We start from the raw sequence: 24244 nt of genomic DNA on the forward strand, positions 1-24244 counted from the left end.
TTAAACCACTGGCTCAGATGATTAGGCAAGATAACTCAGGGATCAAAATCAATAACCAAGTACTATTAGTTTATTCACAGACAATATCATGATATGTTTAACAGACCCAGTTAATTCCTTTTTTAAATTAAGGCAAGCATTAAACACATTAGGAAAATACTCAGGTTAGAAGATAAATATTAAAAAGATTCAACTTCTATTATTCAATTGTATCCAAGACCAAAAGCTCCAAGAATTGAAAATAAACTGGAATGCAAACAAACAATATCTAAGTTTTTAGTTATAAACATAACTGAAAACTTAGCGTCCTTATACCAACTACGTTCCAATTGACTCAGACATACAAAAAGATCTTGATAGGTGGAATACATATCCTGTGAATCTAGCAGCACAATTATTATATTTATGTTTAACCATGCCAAGCACCACAAGCACATTTTCATAGATGGGATAAATTTCTAGATTTATTTGGGAAGGAAGGAAACCCAGGATTCATTACAACATCACTGCTAACTAAGACTGAAGGAGGGATGGCTCTTCCCTATTTAAAAAACTATTTTGATGCAGCTCAGTTACACATTCTGGTATATTAATGTAATACAGAATACACCAAATAGAAATAGAGACCTCCATATTCAATTTTCCAATCCAAAGAAGTATTGGGGAGAGTAAGATCAAAGTTTCAATAGAAGAAAATTCTAATCCTATAGTCAGATTTACTCTAGAAAAATGGTACACGGTAGTAAAACTTCTAAAGCTGGAAATGGATTTATTACTATTAAAATGGATATTATACGACAACACATTCATACCAGGAAAATTAGACTCCAGCTTAAATGGTTGGCACTAAAGGGGATTACAGCACAATTACTCATAAGCTTCCAATATCTCAAAGACACATTTGACCTCATGAGCCAAGATTTCTATAGATATCTAAATATATTTATATATAGATACGTGTGAGAGTATTATTTGAGATACAAGTGGCACAACAGTGTAGCTCACCCATTTTGAGGACCCCCATGATGGTTTTTCTTGTGCTAAATTGAAAGATTTAATAAATACTGAAAGGATATTAGCTTGATTTTTACAGGCCAATAGTTTTAAACCAGTAAAAATGGAGGACTAACACAATAACTGAGGTATAAAAGCCCAGCAACAGAGATAACCACATAATAAATAAAAGCGTGACAGTGATTTGATGGGCTTAGACCAAAGATAGCAAGAAGGCTTTAGGATAAGTCTGAAAGGTAATTTAAAATGTGGCAGCAGTGATGAGCGGTGATGAGCTTTAGCGTACTCACAATGTTGTTGTGCTCAGGCAGGTGGTTATTCTTCAGCAGCTCATCCTTCTGAACCAGCGGGGAGGGTCTAGGCGCAGGAGGTTGGGTGATGTCTGCAGGCAGCAAGCCGAGGCTCCCCATCCAGCTGATGGAGTTACCTGCTTGGAGAAACAAGCACATCACTCCCTCTGTTTGTGTGTGTGTGTGTGCGCGTGCACAGGTCTGCAACACTCCATCTGTGTAGGCATGAAAAAACATCTATTTGGCAGCTTTATTGTTAGAGCAGTTGGCAGATAGATAAATTACAATGATTTAAGGACAATACATTGATTTATAGATCCAGGCTTTAGTGTTTAGATGTTTATGGCCATTGTGTATGGACACCATTATTGAGAGTTCTTGTGATTGAATGACAGCTGAAGGGGCTTTTCACACCCTACAAACCTGCAGAGACAATCTGTAAAACTCTCCTGACTGCTAAGGTTGCAGCATGTAGCTGCCTTTTTAAAAAAGGTAGAGCTCAGTTCATGCTGAGTAAGCCACTGCTGGAGACAACCACCCAGACTGATCCAGCAGACAGTGTCACAGTCATTTTTCCCTTTATTTCCTTTGATCTGAATCTTGATATATCTTTGATAGTAACACACATTAATGCTGTTTTCACAATTCCTCAGATGCATTATTTAAAGCAGACATTATCAAAATAAATTGTGTGTCAAGTCTTTAAAGTGTGTCTATTTTCAAACCATCCCAGAAATATAAACACTTGCATGATTTAGTGTAAAAGACATCTGCATTTGCATGCAGAGCATCATGGGACACCATTAAACCATAAGCTGTTACTTTTTATATATTTTTAGGCTACATTAGAAAAATTGGCTGCAAAGTGTAGCTTATGCTACCTCATGAGGAAATGTTTTTAAAGTAAGATTCATCAAAGCAGTCGTTTTCTTTCTGACAAGTAGGTATGCATTGGACTGGCCTAGTTTTCATTCATTTATTTGATAAACAGCATTTTTTGCTGTTGCATTTTCATTTTATTTCATGTAAAATATTTAATTTATGTATCATGGCTGTCAAACATTTTAAAAACAAAAATTAAAGAATTATATTGTAAACAGTTTAGACGAGGGGTAACAAACAAGTTAGTCAAACTTGTTACATCCTGCTATTTGGAATGAAAAATGACTGCTGTATATGAAACGTATGTACTGTAGACTCACGCAGGCAGCTGTTGTGGGTGAAGATGCGCTGCAGTTTCAGACATTCCTGCCACTGGTTGCCACTGCCTTCACAGTTGCACCACAGCGACACATCTGCAGAGCTGTTACTGATGTAGTTGGGCGTCATGATGGTACCTGTGGTTTTAAAAGGTCAAGGTGTTGTCACAGAAACTTCGCTGTGGGCAGATCAAAGGTTCTGGATTTTACATTTTAATGATTATCAATCTTTGAGACTATGTTCTAAGATACTTCATGCATTTATTGGCTTCTACATAAAGTTTTACTTAGAACGATTGAGCACGAAATTGAAACTGGTTTTGTCTTCTGCAGAACAACATAACAACCACTTAATGACCTTCATTTAAAGGACCAAGGGATATTGAAGTTCTGCAGATCCTAGAGTTTTCTGGCACTACCTTGTCAATTTTTAAGCCACAATTTTGCATTTTGGAAGTTAGCTAGCACTTTAACAGGCAGTAAAAAACACAACTCAGTGCAAAACACACACACAAAGAACATTTCAACATTTGATACATTACTTTCCATTTGTTCTGATAGATATCTTAATACATTTAATATCAACATTTTTGGAGCCCTCGTGTAAGTTACTTAACAGGCAAATATAAACTACTTTGGAATAGAACATGGATAGAAATAACAGAAGCTAGTATCCATCCCTCAGTTTAGAATACAATAAGGTTTTCACTACAGACACGTGAACAAATATTGTAACACGTGTCTACGATTCAGATGTAGTTTTCTGGGATCATGTTAAAACTGGCACAATACTGTAAGATTAATAACAAATGTAACTTATTTGATACTGCTCTTTCGATGTATATCTTCTTTTTAAAGGAAACCAATCTGTAAGTGTGGGTTTGTACCGCTGGCAGGCTAGCTCGGTTTGTGCCATGAGACTTTGAGAACGATCATAAACTAGTGTCTGTTCAAGCCAGCATGGCCATAGTACTGATGTGTCAGAAAAGGATTAAAGAGTGAGCTCTTTGTATGTGTTTGTGCCTGGGACTGCTGTTTATGTAGAATCATGGCCTTATTTCTCTGATTAGAAAGAACAAAACCTACTGAACAGGAAGCCAAGGTCATAACTTAGGCTTACTGAGAGAGAAAGAATGTGAATGCTTAGTTTGGAGGGAGGCCGAAGCTATAAGAATGTGAGAAACAGTCAGACACTGTATTGTATGGAATATTGATTAAAGAGATTGTTGATTGAGCATTAAATGCCGAGTGTTGTTCTTCCTTCAGTCCAAAGATGAAAGAGTTGGGGTATTTAACAACATGCACATTTGTGACGTTGTGCTACTAATCAGCATAATAACCAAACCCCTAAAAGTGATGATGAGACCCGGAAACCGAACTTTCAAGCAACGGTGAGTACACTAGCGTAGATAACACCAGGTTGTGTGATAATTTGTGCTGTAAGAACATCTCTGCCCCCATCAAGCTCGCCCAAATCACCAGAACACAAACATCATAACAAAGCCCAGGAGAACCAGATTGGTTGCAACCAATAGCAACGACGAGGAAGCTGACAACACCATTGTACTACGTGAGAAACATGCATGACAGCCTGCGCCAGTGTCCAATTTAAATATGTAAAATGCTTCAACTTTAATGGTCCCAGATTTTCATCTCTGCTTTTTGCAGATGATGTGGTTATGTTGTCTTTATCTGGGGGTGACCTCCAGCTCACACTGGAGCAGTTTGCAGCCAAGTTTGAAGCAGCGGGAATGTGAATCAGGACCTCCAAATCTGAAGCCATGGTCCTCAGCTAGAAAAGGATGAAGATCCCACTTTGGATTGGGGACAGGTTGGCGCCCCAGTTGGAGGAGCTTAGGTATCTCGGGGTCACATGTGATGGAATATGGTGGCAACAGATTGACAGACGGGTTGAGAAGTGATGGGGACACTGTACTACTCTGTTGTGGTGAAGAGAGAGCTTACTGTAAAAGCGAAGATCTCGATTTACCGATCAATCTACGCCATCAACCTCACCTATGGTCACAAGCTTATGGTAGTGACTGAAAGAATGAGATTGCAGCAGATGAGGTTTCTAAGGGTGGCTGGTTAGAGTGAGGAGTTGAGACATTTGAGAGGGGCTCAGGGTAGAGCTGCTATTCCTCCGTATCGAAAGGAGCCAGTTGATGTGGTTTGGGCATCTGACAAAGATGCCTACAAGGTGCCTCCTGGATGTGGTGTTCTGGGCATGTCCCACTGGAAGGAGGCCCATGGGAAGACCTAGAACATGCTGGAGAGATTACATGTCTCAGCTGGGATGGGACGGCCTTGATGCTTCCCCCGGATAAGCTGAAGAAGGTGGCTGTGGAGAGGGAGGTCTAAGCTTCTGTGCAGCTGCTGCCCTGTGATCCGGCATGGATAAGCAAGTAAATAAATGTCTGTAAATTTTAATGTTTCAAACACTATTGATGAGATAGATTACAACATCAAGAGAGGGACTGTAGAATGCACATGTTTTTAAAGTGTCGGATGGGACAGGTTAAAACACTCACACTCAGACTCGTTACCTTTTCTTTTTCCTCTTTTTCATTGTTTTGTCCATACTGTGTGTTTCATGATTCTTGTTTGTTACACTTCAAAAGTAACTAAGGGCTCTATGTTTTCTAAATTTCTCTGAAACTGTAATAAAAATGACAAACGAGCCAAATCCGACACTTGCAGCCTTCTATTTTTTGGTAAGGCAGTAGGCTTTTTCGTCTTTTTTCCCTCCTTCCCCGTGTGTTTAGTACCTATGAGTCCGGCATAGGCTCGGAGACAGAGGCCTGCTGAATCTTTCAGGCAGCCGCTGGCTGTCAGATGAGACGGCTGGCAGTTATTGAGGAAATCAGCCAGTCTGGACCTGGCAACAACACAAACAAACAGTCAATATCAACATTAAAAGCAGGCAAGACTAACTTACACAACACCTTCTTATGTATAATAAACTTAGCACAAAAAATAAGAAAATTTTTCTTTGGCTGATTATTTCTTTGCTGTAGCAATACTTCTTAGCAAAAAATCATCTGTCTTTAGGAAGCTTGTTCATTTCCCATTAAATGGCGTCACATTTGTAAAGAAAATGCATTTATGGTTTGAGCAGTTGAGTATATGGGTTGCACCCATGAAAAGTTTGCCAAATATTATCTGCCAAATACTAAACAGCTTATTCTGTTATTGACTCTTGTTTTGATCCTCTGTTACTGTAGACACCAGCTGATGATCAGGTGTTTGATTGGCACCTCAGTAATAGCACCTCTGAACGTGGACCCTGCTACAGCAGTCAGTTGGTGTCTCCTTCAAACATGCCATGTTTGATAGACGTGGACAGGGCCCATGCGTAGGGCAATTTCAAGCAGGTGTTCCACAACACCAAGCTTCAATTTTATTTGGAGTGAGCCCTAATACCATCTCCAAATAGAAGTTTCACGTCCATATATATGGGGGATGTCAGAGACACGCTGCAAAGTGGGCCACTCCCAAGAAGACAAAGCCAAGATTGTCAACTCTCACCACCTAGGACCTTCTACAGATTTACAGTCAAGGTTTGCAGGACAACATGACTGATTTCTCTCTAATTGCACACAGCCAATCTGTGATTTCAAAAGGGTGCCAGGAGGCCTGCTGATTGACCTTCACAAGGCAGGGATAGTTCAGTAGGTGGAGTGGTGGCCCCATGATCGGAAGGTCGGGGGTTCGACTCCACTGAACGGTTACCCTGAGGTACCCCTGAGCAAGGTACCGTCCCTACACACTGCTCCCCGGGCGCTGCATTGGTGGCTGCCCACTGCTTCACTGGGTGAATGGGTTAAATGCAGAGGAGCAATTTCCCTATGGGGACTAACACGCACACAATTTGTGCTGGTGTTGGCAACGTGCGCACTGGAAAGTGAACATGTGGAGAAATTTTATGTGGCATGATGAGTCCAGATTCTGCCAATGGCAGAGACGATGCAGAGAATGCTATATTGACTGCTGGAACAATATAGTAACCACTGTTGGTGCAGGCAGTGTAATAGTGCATCTCCCTCACTAAAGAAAAACAAGGGTTTCAATCATTGGATGCATAGCAGTGAAAATGTATGCTATGCCTTCTGATGATAGTCCCTAAGGGAAGCATGTATAATCTAAACAGAATTGGTCCTAGCACTGAACCCTGTGGAACCTCAGTGTGTGAAGAGGACTCTCCATTTACATGCACAAATTTGAGTCTATTAGATAGATATGATACAAACCACTGCAGTGCAGTACCTGTAATACCTACAGCATGCTCTAATCGCTCTAATAGGATATTATGGTCGACAGTATCGAACGCTGCACTGAGGTCTAGCAGGACAAGCACAGAGATGAGTCCACTGTCAGAGGCCAGAAGAAGATCATTTGTAACCTTCACTAAAGCTGTTTCTGTGCTGTGATGAGCTCTGAAACCTGACTGAAACTCTTCAAATAAGCCATTCCTCTGCAGATGATCTGTTAGCTGTTTGACAACTACTCTTTCAAGGATTTTTGATATGAAAGGAAGGTTGGAGATTGGCCTATAATTAGCTATAAGCTGTTATGCCTGTTGTACATAGCTGATTAAAAGAGAGGCTGATCATGTTTAAGACTGAAGCATTAATCAATAGTAGGACTTCTTTGCGCAGCTGCTAGTTTTAGTCTCTATAAGGAGGTTGAAACCACCCACAATAATTGTTTTATCTGAAATGAGCATTAAATCAGATAAAAAGTTTGAATTCAGACAAAAACTCTGAATAAGGCTCAGGTGGTGACAACAAATGAAATTGCTTTTTAAGTTTTCCAGCTAGGGTGGACAAGGCTAAACATTAGGAATAAATGAATGAATGTAAACTGTCTGGGTCTTTGCTTGATTAACAAGCTGGAGTGCAAAACTTCTGCACCCCCGTCCTGTGACAATTACATTTAATCTTCCTAGAAATGCAAGTTGCTCCAAAGTGGATGGATGCCATCTCTCCTAAACAGACCAGGGGCCCGTTCTTCATACGTCGCTTACTACATCCAAGATCAAATGACACATCCAAGATCAAATCATCGCGCTAACCGTGAGCTCGCTAATCCGGTTCCCCGAACACACCTGCTGTTGACGATTACTACAGCTGGACGCAGGAATGTGACATCACTGGGCGTCGTAAAAGGGGCTACGCATCGATAGTAGAAACATTGATCGGCAACCTGCTGATTGGTCGGCGAAAATGTCGAAGGGGCGTGCTCGGTATTTTCCGGCAGCAGAGCAAGAACTCTTGAGTGAGGGATTTCAGGAGTTTCAGAGTTTAATTAAAACGCAAGAGAACACTGCAAAGGCTGCAAAAGCAAGGAGAGAGGGCTGGCAGAAAGTTGCTGACAAATCAAACTCGTAGGTAATTTAATAATAATAATAATAATGGATTGGATTTATATAGCGCTTTCCAAGGCACCCAAAGCGCTTTACGATACCACTATTCATTCACTCCCACATTCACACACTGGTGGAGGCAGCTACGGTTGTAGCCAGGCTGCCATATCGCGCCATCGGCCCCTCTGGCCAACACCAGTAGGCGGTAGGGTAGATCTATCATATGACACTATATTGTCCAATATCATATGGCATTATATTATATTATAATATGTTATATTATATCCCCTTTCACATTAGAGCCACAACAGGACCCACAAGAACATGGGAACAAGTAAAAGTGGAATACAGGAGTATTCTACAGAATGGTAATATTTATCTCTTAGATTGCTTTGCGTCTCTTGGCAAGGTAATACTGGCCTGTAATACTCTGTTAGTTTGTTCATAACAGCAACCAAGAAAAGGGCAGAGGAAAAAAAGACAGGTGGTGGTCCTGCACCCCCTCGTCAACAAGTTGGTTAAGTAAATAATACCCTCACGGGAAAATCGATATCTCTCTATGAGCACACTGTCGCGCTGAGCTAAAGGATCCTGTCTATCCCACAATATACGCTGAATTCTGAGGACTCTCCTTATCAATCTTGCACCTTCCGCAATGGGCTGCTCGCGTATACGGACAGGACATGGCTGCGACAGACTTCCCAAATCCACCTTCGCTTTTATAGCCGTGGTCTCTCATCTTGATTACACGAAGTAATTTACAATTACTACTCTGAAATATGAATTACATCTGTAATAATCACATACATGTAATAGAATGTTAATAGTACATTTCCCTTTTTTAGGAAATGACCTGTATGTATCTGTGTGAAATCAATAAATGGATCAGGTGCTGCATTGTCTTTAGTTACATTGATAATATTTATTTATGGTGAAACAGTGGTGGAATATCGCTGTTGCTTTCGTATAAATGAAGCGGACATACCTGCGTGGCCGCGATCTAATCCTGTTTACATAAAGTGAACCTGCTCGGGAGCAGGTTTACGCTTACGGCTCTGTTGCTATGACAGCAAGTCCCGGATGAGCTTCGGGGAACCGACTGATCCAGGATCACGCGAAATCGTCAACAATCTAATCCGGCTAACCTACTTAGCGAGGTACGAAGAACGGGCCCCAGATTTCCCCCAGAAAGTTTACCAATTAGCTATAATGCCCACATCCTTTTTTGAACACCACTCAGACATCCAGCAATATAAGGAGAACATGCAGCTAAATGTGTCAGTCGTTATCGGACAGCATAAGGTACGCATAAGAAAACTACAGTGTCTGAAATTGTTTTGCTAAAGTTACACACGATCCAAGATTAATTTCAGTCAACTTTGATTGACATGACCAGGTGTCATTACTGCTGACATGAATTATAATTTTCTGGAATTTAATTTTACCCTCAGCCAGCAGTTTTAAATTTCCCTTAATGTCCCCTGCTCTGGCCCCTGGAAGACAATTCACTATGGGTGTTGGTCTCTCTAGCTTCACATGTCTTCAAACAGAACCATGTGTAACCAAGTTGGGGACCAGGAGGAGTTGAGCATTAGAAGTGCCAGGCTGTTGTCATTGTCTATGGTTTTTTCACATGCTACTGAGGCCCCTGTTTGTTCCATCCATCAGCCATCCATTTCCTGATGCTTATCTGAGTTCAGGCAGCAGTCTCAGCACAGAAGCCATGACATCCCTCACCCAGCCACCCTTTTCAGGTAATACGGACATTCTCAAGACAGCTGAGAGATAATATCTCTCCAGGAAGTCTTGGGTCTGTCCTGGGCCCCCCTCCTGGTGCAACATGCCCAGAACACCTCACCTAGAAGGTGTACAGAAGACATTTTAGTTAGATTCCTGAATCACCTCAACTGCGTAGACGAGCAGCAGCTACTCAGTCCCTCTTGAATGACTGAGCTCCTCACCCTTTGGCTGGGCTGTGGCTGGGCTCTCTTTCTACACTTGTATTCACAACCTCATTCTTTCAGTCACTAATCAGAGCTCATGACCATAGGTGAGGGTAGGAGCCTAGATTATCTGGTGAATGAATAGCTATGCTTTAACACTCAGCTTTCACTTCACCACAACAGATTAGTACAGCACCTGCATCAGTGCAGACACCTCCCCGATCCATCTGCCTTATGTTCCACTCTAACTCATGAACAAGACCCCGAGATACTCGAACCCCTCCACTTAGGCCAGTAAGTTGTCCCTGATCCAGAGTGTGTATGCCAACTTTTTCCAGATCAGACTTGGGGGTGCTAATTCTAAATTCTCAGGCCACCAAAGTGGAGAAACTCCACTACTTGGCTGCCCTTTACATGCTGTTCTATCCATAAAAACTTTGAACAAAATCAGTGACAAAGGGCAGCTCAGGGGGAGTCCAGCAATCACCGGAAATGAGTCCTACTTACACCCCATACTCCCAAAGCACCCCCCACAAGGGACCTGGGCAAATGCCTTTTCTAAGTCCACAAAATGCATATAGACCACTTGGGCAAACATAAACCCTTCTAATATCCTTAAGAGGATAAAGAGTTGGTCCTGTGTTCCACGACCAGGATGAAAACAGCATTGTTCCCTCTGAATCCAAGGCTCAACTAACAGATGGACTTGCCTTTTCATTACTCTTGCATAAACCTTCTCAAGAAGGCCAAAGAATCCCACTGTAGTTGGAGCACACCCTCCAGCCCCCCTTCTTAAAGATAGGAGCCACCACCTGAGCCTGCATATTCAGAGGAACCATTTGAGACCTCCACATGACAATGCAAAGATGTGTCAGCTAGGACAGCCCTACATCAACACTCTTCAAGAACTTTCATCCACTCCAGGGGGCCTGCCACTATGCAGTTGTTTAACTACGTGAGTGACTTCACCCCAGTGATTAGCGAGTTGTCCCCCTCCTCCTCTGCATCAGTGCCGCACTCCGTTGGCCTGCCAGTACCTGTCAGCTACCACTGGAGTCCCACAGTCTAACACAGTCACAGTCTTTAAGCCCAATAAAATTCCTTCAACCTGATGGCTCCCTTCACCTCTGATATCGACCATCTGGTTCTGGGATTGCTGTCACGGACACTAACAACCAACAATCTTTCAGTTGCAGCTGTTTGCAGCAGCCTTAGCAGTGGAGGTGCAGAACATGGTCCACTCAGACTTAATGTTGCCGGCCTCCCTTGAAATGCAATTGAAGCCAGAGATGAAAACAGAAGATCTTGATGACTGTGGCAGACATTCCCAGTGCACTGGTACACCAGGTCTGTCCAACATTTCCTCCCACCACCTGATCCAACTCACTATCAGGTAGTGATCAGTTGACAGCTCAGCACCTCTCTTCACCCAAGTATCCAAAACATGCGGCGGCAGATCTGATGATACGATTATAAAATCAGCAGCTGTTCTGCTCTACTAGAACCCTAACTTCAGTGACTAGATGAAGATGACAGACAAGACCTGTTCCCAGACCCAAAGCAACCCACTTGTCTTTATACATACAAGTATACCCACTGCTGCCTGCCACCTCTCGCTAAGGGTAACTCCAGAGTGGAACAGAGTCCAACCCCTCTCTAGAAAACTGGTTCCAGATCAGGTAAGCCAGACTATATCTAATTGGTTTCTCCGAACCTCGCTCAGCCTCCTTCCCCACCAGCGAGATGGCATTCCGTGTAACACAAGTCAGTTTTGGAAGCTGGGGATTGAAGCACCAACATCACCACCTATGACTGCCACCCCATTCTGGACAAAGTTTGCAGAACCCTTGAATTGTTATGCTGCATAGAGATTGTATGAATCACTGCTCACCCAGGATCTGCCACGGAGACCCTACCAGGGGCCCTGACAACATAACTCCTGGGATCAATGGGACACACCAACCACTCTATTGCAATAAGGAGTCAATTTATAGAAGGAGGACACAGGGATCATAATTTGTTAAACTGCTAGTATGTCTTGCTCCTTCAGATTTAAATTATCCAAACCATTAAACAAAATGAAACAAGAGTCAATTGCTGAATAAAGTGTTTGGCACTGGAAGCAAAATATTTCATTGGCTGAAATATAGCCCCAAACAAAGCCTCCATCAAGTTTTACAGATAACTGTAAGCGCTCACTGTTAAACCTCTCCTGACCTACTTCATATACTTCATACTGATATACTGATAAAATTGGCAACAGGTCTTCAATCCCAAGTTTTTGTTTTTTGGTTTAACTCTTTACGTTGAAATCGTATGTAATTTGGTATTTCTTTTGGGTTTCTTTCCTTAAGAATGGCTTATTAACTGCAACTCTTCCACTGAGAGCATTACTGACGAGGTTGGATCCGAGAGTAGACAGATCAACTTAAGACCCAGATGCATCTCTCAGGTCCTATGTCAGATCTTTGCAGGATTCCCCCCCCCCCCCCCTTTTTTTTTCCTAAGGACATTTCATATACTGCCTATCTACTCTAGATAGGTTGTTTTACATCTGCTGCTGTTTTTGTCCTCTACTTGTCAAGGTTCCTCAGATTTTATTAACGTCAATCTGCACACTGTGCTAAGATACACTGAGTTTTGGGCTAATAGCGCTTTGGGAATCATTTAGTTGGTGAAGAAATGTATTGAAGTGCTCAAAGACACTAACTAAAATGTTTCTTTGGTAATCATTTGTTATGTATAGACATCACTGGCTCGTTCCTTTTCTTTGGTGACTGTTTTTGTTTGAAAAATACAGAGGTTAGCATTAAGTGGCAAAAACTGAAAAATACTTTCCTCTGAAAATGGTCAGGTTCAAGTACTGGACAGAAATATGCAAATACATCAATGGATGTCCAAAGAAAAGCTTCAGAAAGCCTGGGGAAATATTGCTCAAGATCACTTTAAAAATTACAAAATATTCTGGCTCACTGAAAGCAAAATATAAAGAAAGTAGGGATGGCTCACAGTACTGTTCATCTGCCTCTACACTTTATGTCTAACCTGCAAAGGTCGTCTCGGCGACAGAAGCTTTGCTGGTGGAGGCAGTTCAGTTGCAGACCTTCTTTGTCGTGGTAGGAGCAGGAGGGTACAATGGTTTTCCTTCTCCTCTCACCACACAAGGTATCAGTGCAGCGGCAGAACAGGACACCCAGGCTGTACTCTTCTGGCACCCGCTCCAGAAAGCGACGTAATGATCGGTGGCATTTGTGTTGGTTACATCTGTTGGTACCAGGCATCGGCTTTGTGCAGGCTAGCACATATTCTGATCGTAGGTTACCACACTTTTCGTACAAGCCACAGTCTTGTGCTGCCTTCAAGCACTGGTTCTCACCACCCAGTTGCATGAAAGATGAGGCTGGGGGGGTGTCAGAAGAATAGACCAAGAGAAGATATTCATTCCTAGGATTAGCATACTCTTTGACTACATTCCTCAACACATCAGTTCATACCTGGGATTTTAAATCAGCATGTAATTGGATCTGGCTTCCAAGCACTTTTTGCAAAAACATGAAGGCTATATCATTTCTATTAGAGAACAAATATCAGAGTCCTGCACAGTTTTAACAAGCTTGATTCAGTACAGAAGCAAAACCATTACCTGAAACTATAATCCAAGCCCGGCCATTAGTGATCACACATTTAGGCCATTCTCAGACATTCTCAAAGTTTTGTGTGCTACTGAGCTGAATTTTATAGGCGGTTCCCCATTGAAACAGTCAGCATGTCTGCATTGGCCAGGCTTGTTAATAGCAGCAACTGGTGCATGCATGTTGCTTTTGCTTAATCATATGTGATGGTAAAACACTTAAAAGTAAAGTGGGGAAAGGAAAAAAATAGCAGTTTTAGATTGACATTACAAAATGAAATAATACAGTGGGTAAAATGCATATTGAACATGTTATCAATTTTCAAAGTGAAAGTGTTTTCATTGCTCAGGAATGAAATGAAATGAAATGAAATGAATGAATGGAATTTTGCATGGTAAGTGTGCATCCAGGCCATGGCAGTTGAATACATTACTTATTGTTTTCTTTAAAACAATTGTAACTGGTGATTCCAGATTTTTCTGTACCTCTCCACAAGTGGTCCTTGGCTCGTGAACAATTCTTTTGATAATTCTTTTCACTCTTCTGTCTAAAACCTTGGCTACTGGTTGTGACCAGTTTATGGTGAAATTATGTTCTTTCCACGTCTGGGATATGGTCCAAGACTGCTTGCTGGAACCTTCAGGAGTTTAGAAGTCCTTCTGTAGGCCTTGAGAGAGCCATTGTTTTGTTCTCTGTTTGCTGACAGATTTCAGCTGTGTCATGACTTTCCATGCCTTTTTATACCTCCCTTTCTTCATGTGTTCAAGACTTTAATAATAATAATAATAATAATAATAATAATAATAATAATAATAATAATAATAATAATAGAAAGCACTGTGGCACACTGTTGCCTCACAGTAAGAAGGTCCTATATTCAGTGTTCGCCTTTCTGTGTGGAGTTTGCATGGTCTCCCTGTGATTGCGTGGGTTCTCTCCGGGTACTCCGGCTTCCACCCACAGTCCAAAAACTTGCAGTTAAGCCCCTTTTCCATTCGTAACTACTCAGATTGACTCGCCAGGGTTTTCCTTTATGTCATATTACCTGGTACCAGGTACATTTTTAGTACCTGCTCGGCCGGGGTTCCAAGCAATCCAACCAGGAACTAAAATGTGACATGGCCACGCTGCATGCCAACTAGGGATGGGTATTGATAAGATTTTAACGATTCCGATTCCATTTTCGATTCTGTTTAACGATTCGATTCTTTATCGATTCTCTTATCGATTCTTTTTTTTTTTTTTTTAAAAAGGAGAACACTAAGGTCGATTAGCTCAGAGCTTTGTTTTATATCTTCTCTTTGAACAAGATAGAAATTTAGGAGTAACATGGCCTTACAAACCCAACAGTGAGATCTTGAGAGATCCAGCCTACGGCTCTTCAATGGGGTGTCACAGGGTCCCCAGGAAAAAAAATTGTAAATGTAAAATAATAAAATAAATATTCTTGTGAGACATATCACATATTGACGGGGTCGGGTTATGTTAAAAAGTATAAATTGTTATACTTTGTTCATTGGTTCAAAGGTACCCCACACTTCTTTTTTTGTTTGCTTGTTTGTTCTGGTGTATTTTTCATTTGAACTGTTACTCTGCCAGAGTACTCATATTTACAAGATGGCATTGAACGCCCCATTGGTGTATCAGGAAAACTATTTTGTACGTATGTTCCTTGAAGGGGATTGAAGTCGTTCTTTTTTCCACCGCAGCGAAGGGCTAGGAGTTAGTGATGGGTCGTTCGCGAACGAAATGGCTCTTAGAGCCGGCTCTTTGACGTGAACGACGCGAGCCGGCTCCTTATCGCGAGCCGTCACGTGGGTTTTCTTTTTTTTTTTTTCTTTCTCTCAGCCTCTCTCGCACTTTTTTTCCGCTTCACTCTGCACGCGGGCCTTGTGCTTTATGCTGGGCAGAGGGGGGAGGGGCGGTAGTTACACTCAGTAGCACAGGAACAGAGCCAGAGAGAGAGAAAGAGAGGCAGGGACAACAACATTAGAAAGGTATAGTAATCATCCACAACTATTTTCAGTTGCAGATGATAAAGGATTGAGAAAGTTTATTCATGCAGTTCCATATGACAGAGAATATGCATGTTCTTTTAGTTTTCATATTATAATTTATATTTAATTGTGTTGTGGTTTGCAGTGTTTTGTGTTCTTTTCACTTTAAATTTGTGAAAGGAAAAAGCTGAAAATTTAAATAGTTAAAACTTGAAATGTGAATAGTTGATTTTTGTATTATATGATTTATTTATTACATTTTATGTGGAGTGAATAAATAAAAGTATATTTACGGTGGCCCCTAGAGACAAAGCACATACAAACTTCAAATCACGTACGAACTCTGAAGCATGTACAAACTCCAAAACACGTAAAAACACGTACAAACTCCGAAGCACGTAAAAACTCAGAAGCACATAAAAACTCAAAACACGTACAAAAGACAACAGAAGTGTTCCAGGATGCTGGGCGCAGTGTTGAGCCTTTGTTATCTTGTGGCTACACAAGCCAGCAAGTACCAACGACCGGATTTGGTGTGTGGTAATAACAGGTAAATGAACTTTTTTTTAAATTATTTGAATATATATATGAGTGCCTGTGTATAAATACACAAACAATACACACATGCCTTCAATTGTGTAATTTAAGTGATCTAGTAGCTCGGCTTTGGAAGTTCAGTTCATGCTAGAAATGTGTTTTGGAGTTTGTACGTGTTTTGTCTCTAGGGGCCACCGCATATATTTATGTATAAACATATATAAATAAAACCACTTGTTTTTATGTTAGTAATTCCTTTTGTGCATAATTTTATATTATTGTTAATAATAAATTAATTAAAGCAACAAAACAACCTGAAGAGCCGGTTCGGAGCCGAAAGAGCCGGCTCTTTTTAGTGAGCCGAACCGAAAGAGCCGGCTCTCTAAAAAGAGCCAGAAATCCCATCACTACTAGGAGTAGGAGAGGAGCTGCTGTATGTTTTTGTTATCGAATCGATCTGATTGTGAAATAAAGCATATGCAGTGAGAAAGCAACTCCAGGAGTCATCCCTGCCTTAAAGCTGCAACATTCTTCTGTAGCAATAACAAAGTATAACATAAATTGTTCTGTGGCAATTACACAAGAATATCCAGTAATGTCCCTGCCCACAATTAAACACATTCACTTACCAAAAATCGGGGGCATCTGCTGTGGCAAATGGGTGCAAGCCTTTGACCACAAACTTAGACACTGCTCTGTGACATTAGTCTATCCTGGCCTGAAAGGAGACGCTACCGGTAGACTGCAGCGAGAACTGCCAGCGAGCGCCAGCCAGACTCTGTCTGTCTCTCTCATCATGGTCACCTACATGTACAGTAATGGCAGGTCTTGTAATAAGGCAGATTGCGCTAACATAATATGCACTGTTAGTTGATTATTTACCTGCCGCATTAACGGGAGAGGACGTGCAAATGTTAGCGCTGCTGCTGGGTTGAGAGTCACGAGTCCGGAGCGGAATTAAAAACGCGTGTCATCGCGTGTTTTGTGAGCAAATGCTTTTGCATATTCGTAGTGTTTCCTCCCTTAAATGAAATATCTACTTTGCAAGTTGCCCTGTTGTCATCGGTTCTCATAAAGTATAATCAAACTTTTGAGCGTTTGAGCCGCTTAGGCGCCATGTTTCCTGCCAGGTAAATGACGCTCCGCAACGTGGTGACGTCATTCGGGGCGACTGGAATCGATAAGGGAATCGTTTGCAAAAATGGCAAACGATTCCAAGGAATTGAAACAGTGGGAACCGGTTCTCAACAAGAACCGGTTTTCGATACCCATCCCTAATGCCAACGATTTCCTGGTCACTCGATGAGTCATGAGAGCGTCTCGTTCACAATAATTAAAAACGCCATTTTTGAAACCTGGGAACGAGGGAAATGGCTACAGAAAAATCGCAGTGATTACCTGAGGAATTGGAGGAAAAGCCACAGAACAAGCAGCAGGCACATTCTTGCCTCATTCGTGCCACCTTTGTTGTACCGTTCGTGTTGCATATTAATTAAATCACGAGGCACCCAGGCTATGACAACAAGCATTCACTCTGGGTTGTAATGGAAAACCAGTTGATCCGAGTTCATCCGAGTCGTGGTGTTTCAATGTGTCTTCACCATGTCTTGAATTCTGAGATTTAGCAGATGGGGGAACCCATCTGCAGCAAGTTTGTCAGGAGCTAAGCTAGAAGCGACCAAGGGTACCACATTCTGCTCTTCACCAGTTAAACATACTACAATTTCAGTACAGCAAACTACCCAGTTTGTAATATAACTGTTGTCTAATATAAACCTTAAATTATTCTCATCTAATGTGCTTTTGAAGACATTTTAGAATAAGAAACATCCAGATAAATTCAGCAACATCTCATGTACATATCCAATATCCGATTTAAAACCTTGGATAGATTAGAACATTATATATAAGCTTCAAATGTTTAGCTTATCAAACTTGCTGAGCAGTCTTTAACTTAGAAAATAATCTTCAAAGAATGCACACATTAATTTGTTTAAAGGTTACTGTGAATATGCTCCACTTCTGTAAAACTATCTAGATGCTGAAATACCTTAAGCACAACTTCATATCTGAACATATCATATGTGATGAAAACACAATTGCAGGCAGGATCGTGTGGTGGCTTAACTGTCTCTGTGGTATCAGAGACAAAGAAAATGAGAATGGAGCTCATAAAAATTAAAATTGCTTGACAATATTTTGTATTAAACTGCCAGTCAGATTTAATTGCTCATTAAATGAAGGTGCCTGAATCCCAATCTAGATCATTCTGGGTTATTTTAACTCCTGCATATACACAAAATAAATGATAATACCCTATATATATACTCATACCATATAAATAATACTTATTACTTTTCTACATTAAAGTTTTTCTAATTTGATTCAAATGAATGAAGTGGTATCTAAAATTAATAAATAAAAATAAAATTACATTTACAGCTAGAGAACACTATAACATCTGTTATTGGCACGAATCTTGCCTGTGATCCAAAGTTCTTCAATTTTCTGGTAACATTTTTGGTTTGGATACAGGATATGGACTTTTGAATGGGTCGATATCAGCATGCAGCGTAATGCTGCTTGGGAACATTTACAACATTTCAGTCTAACCTGTTGTTTCTCTTTTGCGATGCTCGGTCGCTGCAGAAATTTCTAAGTAGTATGTTGTTTTTATGGAGGAAAACTGGCCCAAAGTTCATTTTTGTGATGAGGGAAATTTAATTTAGCTAGTTCAGATGAGAAATAAATATATTTGGGGGAAATCTGGGGAAAGATTTTGTGAAGTGAGAATGTGAACGACATCAATCATTCAGGAGTAGCGGTTTGGTCTCTTACTGATCTACATGGCAAGTTGAACAATAAAGTTTATCTTAAGCTCTGTCACAAACAAACAGCTTGTATCCACAGGCTGAACTGGAAGAACAACAGAGAGGCTGTACACAAAAGGGGTTAAGCAGGTGCTTCAGTGTGTGCAGCTAAACGATGTGTAATGTGTTCTGTGTAAGTTGGTGTATTTACAACTACTGTAGCAAAAGAATTTCCCAAATGTGGGGTAAGTATTACTCATTTGTCATGTATATAAGATTGTCCTATGCTGTAAATTATGGGATACAGTTTTTTTTTTTTAAAGGTGTAAAATTAATCACAGTAATTCTTCTCACCGAGTACTAGTACTCTTTAAAAAAATGACCCTCTGAATCTACAGCAGGTAAAATAAGTAGATAAATAACATAATATAGTTAATAATATATTTCTAACGATACTACTGACATGAAATTCTCATCAGATGTCGATAACAAAGTAAATAAAGACCTACACTAACACAAAGAAAACAGAAAAAACAGAAAAATTTCAAGACTGATTGATTTCAAGACCTTCGCAACCTTATCGTTCTAAAATATACTGATGGCATTGGTTATAAAATAATTTCTAAACTAATGAAGCTTCCAGTAAGCATTCTTGGGGCCATAATCCAGATGTGGAAAGAACATAATTTCACCAAAAACCAACCACAACCTGGCGCTCCTAGCAAGATTTCAGACAGAGAGAAAAGAATTATCAGAAGAGTTGTCCAAGATCCAAGGACCACTTGTAGAAAGCTACAGAAAGACTTGGAATCGGCAGGTCCAATAATCTCAAAGAAAACAGGTAAACCTCCAGGGTGTCACCACACAAGACTCACTTTCTGAAAAAAGCATATTGAACCTTTTTTTAAGTTTTAAATTTAACTCTTTGAATGCCATAAAATACACCATATCTGAGGCACTTGCTGGTCAAAAGGCACTTTATAACACCATATGAACAGTGATGTTTGGAAGTAGGTACATCAAAGTGTGGGGCTGTTTTCCACCACCTGACACTTCATATAAGTGAAGGAAAGATGAATGTAAAAATGTACCAAGACATTCTTGATAAAAAATCTGATGCCATCTACCATGAAGATGAAAAATGTGGTTTCAATTGGTTTCAGAGAAAGAAGATAAAGCTCCTAGAATGGCCCAGCCAAACATATGACCTGAATCCAATTCAAAATCTATGGAAAGAACTGAAGAACTGAGGTCATAGAAGGGACCCACCGAACTTTCAGGCTTTGGAGACTGTTAAGGTGGAAGAATGGGCCAAACTCAGACCTGAGCAATGTTTGCACCTAGTTTCCCCATATAAAAGGCGTCTTGAATTGATTACCAATAAAGGCTTTTGTACGGAGTATTAAACAACTCTCCGTAAGCATGTTCATTTCTCACTATAGCACTTCATTTAATTTATGGACCTCTATGGTTTGATTTCTTTGAATGTGTGGATTGGATGGGCTGTTACCAACATCAGATTTCATAGCACCTTTAGAAATATATTTACTTGGAACATGTTCAATACTTATTTTACCCGGAGTAGGCTGGGATTCCTCCCCTGAGTATGTTTCTTATCAGTGTTATAGCTACCTATTAGCTTGAGACATTTGACAGTTTATGCTCTTTTGGATATGTCCAAAAGTAATCACCAGTTTTTTTAGGATATGTTTTTCATAACAATAAATGCCTGTTGCATGTCTGTTCCATTCAGATAAGTAGATGCTGGGACATTTCTGGATAAAAGAAAATATGCAGCTGAACAAAGGAAACCGACCTAACACCACTAATGTGAGTGCACACTGAAAACCCTGATGGTGAAAATATTGTTGATGTAAATGGACTTAGAAAAGCAGAGATTAGAAAAAAACAGTAAAAGATCAGTGTCACTACATGATATTGATTGATATATACTTAACAACATCTCTGAGGCTTAGTGAGCCATTGATCTGCTTCACTGCTATAGACATCTATGTCATTAAAAACTCAATGTGCAAGTCCACAAACTCAATGTGGTTAATCGTGAAAAAAAGACTGCACAAGTGACCATGTGCTTATCAGTGTGTGTTTTACCTGCCACTAACGAAGCCATGTGTGTATCCACAAGCATGTCGTCATATGGAGATGTTTCCAGCTCCTCCTCCCCTGGAGACAAAGGAACACACAAACATTAGCAAACCTATCTGTCTGTTTATGATAAGGCAAACATATTTAACCTCCTAGGACCTGGCGTCCACATATGTGGACATCACATTTTTGTTTATTTAGACCCAAATACTCAATTTTGCTCTACAAGGGCCTGATGTCCACTTACGAGGACATTATACTACCACTGTTCTATCAAAATTTTAAACGAATATCCTCATTTGTGGCTCTCATTTTTCTTAGAAACAAAAATTGGGTAAAAATCTGGTAATTCTTTGTTTTTACATTCATCGGGCCCCAATCAGCCCAAATATCAGAGAGAAATTAAAAATGCTGCTGTGGAAGAGTTGGGGTCTTAGGAGGTTAAAAGAAAAACTTAGGTAATGCATGGAAATGATATCGGAATTCCCCACTTATATTCATACATCTGTTTTCATTATTAAAGGATTTAATTAATTACAGATTCCCGAGGAAAGAAATTGGCTCATGCTTACTGATTGGTTTTAGGTTAACTCTGAGGTTGTTCAGTTTAACTGAAGTGCCACAGTCCTACACCTTTACTTCTAATTCACTTAGAAAAAGTCCTAAGTAAAAAAGACACCCACTGAACTGGGAACACCAATAACCATGATGTTTATCCAGGGCCAGGTCACAGAAGCAGAAAAACCTAGACTCGCCCTCTCCAGCCACCTTCTCCAGCTCACGCTCATCCATCCAATTCATTATTCTCATGCCAGCTGAGAGATCTGACCGGTTTGTCATGAGTCTACACATGGACTCCTAATGGCAAAGTCTGAAAAGCCAGGGTGTGGGCCACCAGGGCCTCCACCTTTGACTGCTGTCTAACGCACATCACAGCCAACCCCTGTGGCACCTACTGTGAGCCTGCAGGAGGGCAGGCCCATTTTTCCTTTTCAGGCTCGGCCAAAAGAACGAGCCATTGGGCGCTTTCCCACGTACTCCCTCACCAGGCCTGGTTCCAGGATGGAAGCCAGTTTACTCTGTATCAGGCAGCTGGTTGATATTAACAATTGTAGGCCTGATGATAATATGGGGATGAAATAAACATATTTGACACAAACAGAATGGTAACACAAGGCAATGAAAGGCAATATGACATAATGTGGTGTAATGTAATGTACATATAATATGCATTATAATGTTTCATGAGGATGTAGATGGTTCACTTAAGAAATACAAAATGACGGTTTCATATTAAGTAACACTGAAGGGCTTTTTTTAGACTGTTGGTCTCCCTGTTGCAATTGGCTGGGATGTGAGGGGGGAAATGAATAGGAAGGAAGGGAAGAAGAACACAACAGCTTCTGAAGATGTTGCAACAATTCGCTTGGTTTAAGAGGGGTAACTTATAACAGAGAGATTAATAACAATTATCAATGTGTGTGAATGTTTGTTAAGTCCAGTGTTGGGGAGTAACGGAATACATGTGCCGCCGTTACGTATTTAAAATACAAAATATGAGTAACTGTATTCCGTTACAGTTACCGTTTAAAAAGGTGGTATTCAGAATACAGTTACTTTGTTGAAATAAATGGATTACACTGCGGTACTTTCCTGTTTCATTTTGTCGCGGGTCAGGACTGTTTGGGTTTGTTTGACAGCTACGTTCTGTTGTTCCAGGCGGCAGCGTTACGGTTGTCATGGTTACAGGGCGACGCTCTCTCTCTCTCTGTGACTGTGTGTTTCCTGGGTGAGAGAGCGCCTTTTCGTTGTTGTTGTTGTTGTGCTAAGCTAACAGGCAGAATGCTACAAGCATAGCTCTAAAGAATGTAGCATCATGGGCAGTGTAGTCCGTGTTGCAGGGAGAATGGACTGCCATACACGTTATGGGTCTGTGAGCGCGAGGAGGGAGAAAAAGGCGAGTGGAAAGGTACGAGTTGTCATCCAGCAAAAACGGGAGCTGGAAGCATGTAAATATAATAATAACCACTGCAGCCAAGAAGAGAGCCTGACGAGCCCAGTTGTAAGTAAGCTATTAAGACTCGACTGTACACCGTGTTCCTGTTTTCCTCCGAAAACAATAAGTTTAGTTGGAGCAGTCTTTCAACGCCTCTCTCTCTCTTTCGCAAGAAAAGTTGACCCACACAAATCTCTTTAAAACAAATGCAATGCAAAATGTTGTTCGCTGGATTTACATCCGCAAAGAAGACTATTACAAAGCAATGGTTCTGTCCTGACATTTGTATGGAATCATTCTGGAGACGATGTCTTATCCGTGTTATTGGTTTTGAACATACCACAGCAAAATTAAATAAAGCTCGACCCACAACTGTTGACGCTTGGAAAATCTTCTCATCCAGAGTTATCTCCTGGAAGAGGCAATAATTGGTTTTAACTTTGTGTTTTTGTGTCTTTTCTTTGCTGTCCCTATGCCTTGTTTGCTAATGTTTGTTTTGCTACTGCAGTTTACAGTTGTGCTGTATATGTCTGTACCCCCCCCCCCCCCCAACCCCGTTTTAAATCAATAAAATGTTGATCACAAAAAAAAAAAAGTTGACCCACACAACAAAGTAAAGCTAGTTTTCGGCTACGAGCCGACAGGGACCCCGCCGTATTAGTCAGAGGTCCCTTTACTACAGTTCGGAGTCGCGGACCTTCAGTAATAGTAATAAATCACACAGCAATAGTACATTCATGTAGTTGTAAAAAGCATGATAATATATTAAGTAATCCAAAGTATTCAGAATACGTCACTCTCATTGAGTAACGTAACGGAATACGTTACAGAATACATTTTGGGGCATGTAATCTGTATTCTGTAATGGAATACATTTTAAAAGTAACCTTCCCAACACTGGTTAAGTCCCACTTCAGAGAACCGTACTGCAGTGGAGAACTGTTTCCAGGTGAGACCTAAGCAGCTAGCACAGATTGCTTGTCTGCTCCATGGGCTCAACTATAAAGAACTTTTGGTGGACTGTTACAGAGTTGCAAGCATAGAAGTACACGCTATCATCACGAGGAGGCAAGACATGCGAGTCCTGCCTGATAAAAGCTAATACCCCAGCTGAAAATAACGGGTATCACAACCAGAGATGGGCAGTAACGCGTTACTGTAATCTGATAACTTTATTCAAGTATCGAGTAAAGTAAGGGATTACTATTGCAAAAAAGGTAATTAGATTACTGTTACTTTCCCGTAAGAACGCTACATTACTGCGTTACTAAAACTGTGATTTTTTTTGCGAGAATGTCTCATGACAGTGACGTAAGCGAGTGCGACGTTCGTGACAACAGCTGTGTGCAGATCAA

At 40.8% G+C, this 24244-nt stretch overlaps 1 protein-coding gene across 1 annotated transcript in view; it reads right to left on the reverse strand.

The window, feature by feature from the left end:
- LOC113030172 (GDNF family receptor alpha-4-like) overlaps positions 1-24244 on the reverse strand; it is an 81016-nt gene that overhangs the window by 13615 nt on the left and 43157 nt on the right. Inside the window, exons 3-7 of the mRNA XM_026181348.1 lie at positions 20900-20971; positions 12857-13211; positions 5272-5381; positions 2507-2641; positions 1305-1441 (exon numbers count right to left, since the gene is read on the reverse strand). Coding sequence (XP_026037133.1) covers positions 1305-1441; positions 2507-2641; positions 5272-5381; positions 12857-13211; positions 20900-20971 — 809 coding nt within the window. The remainder of the gene's footprint in view (positions 1-1304; positions 1442-2506; positions 2642-5271; positions 5382-12856; positions 13212-20899; positions 20972-24244) is intronic.

Source organism: Astatotilapia calliptera, chromosome 2 (assembly GCF_900246225.1).
Source record: "Astatotilapia calliptera chromosome 2, fAstCal1.2, whole genome shotgun sequence".
NCBI classification, from domain to species: Eukaryota; Metazoa; Chordata; class Actinopteri; order Cichliformes; family Cichlidae; genus Astatotilapia; species Astatotilapia calliptera.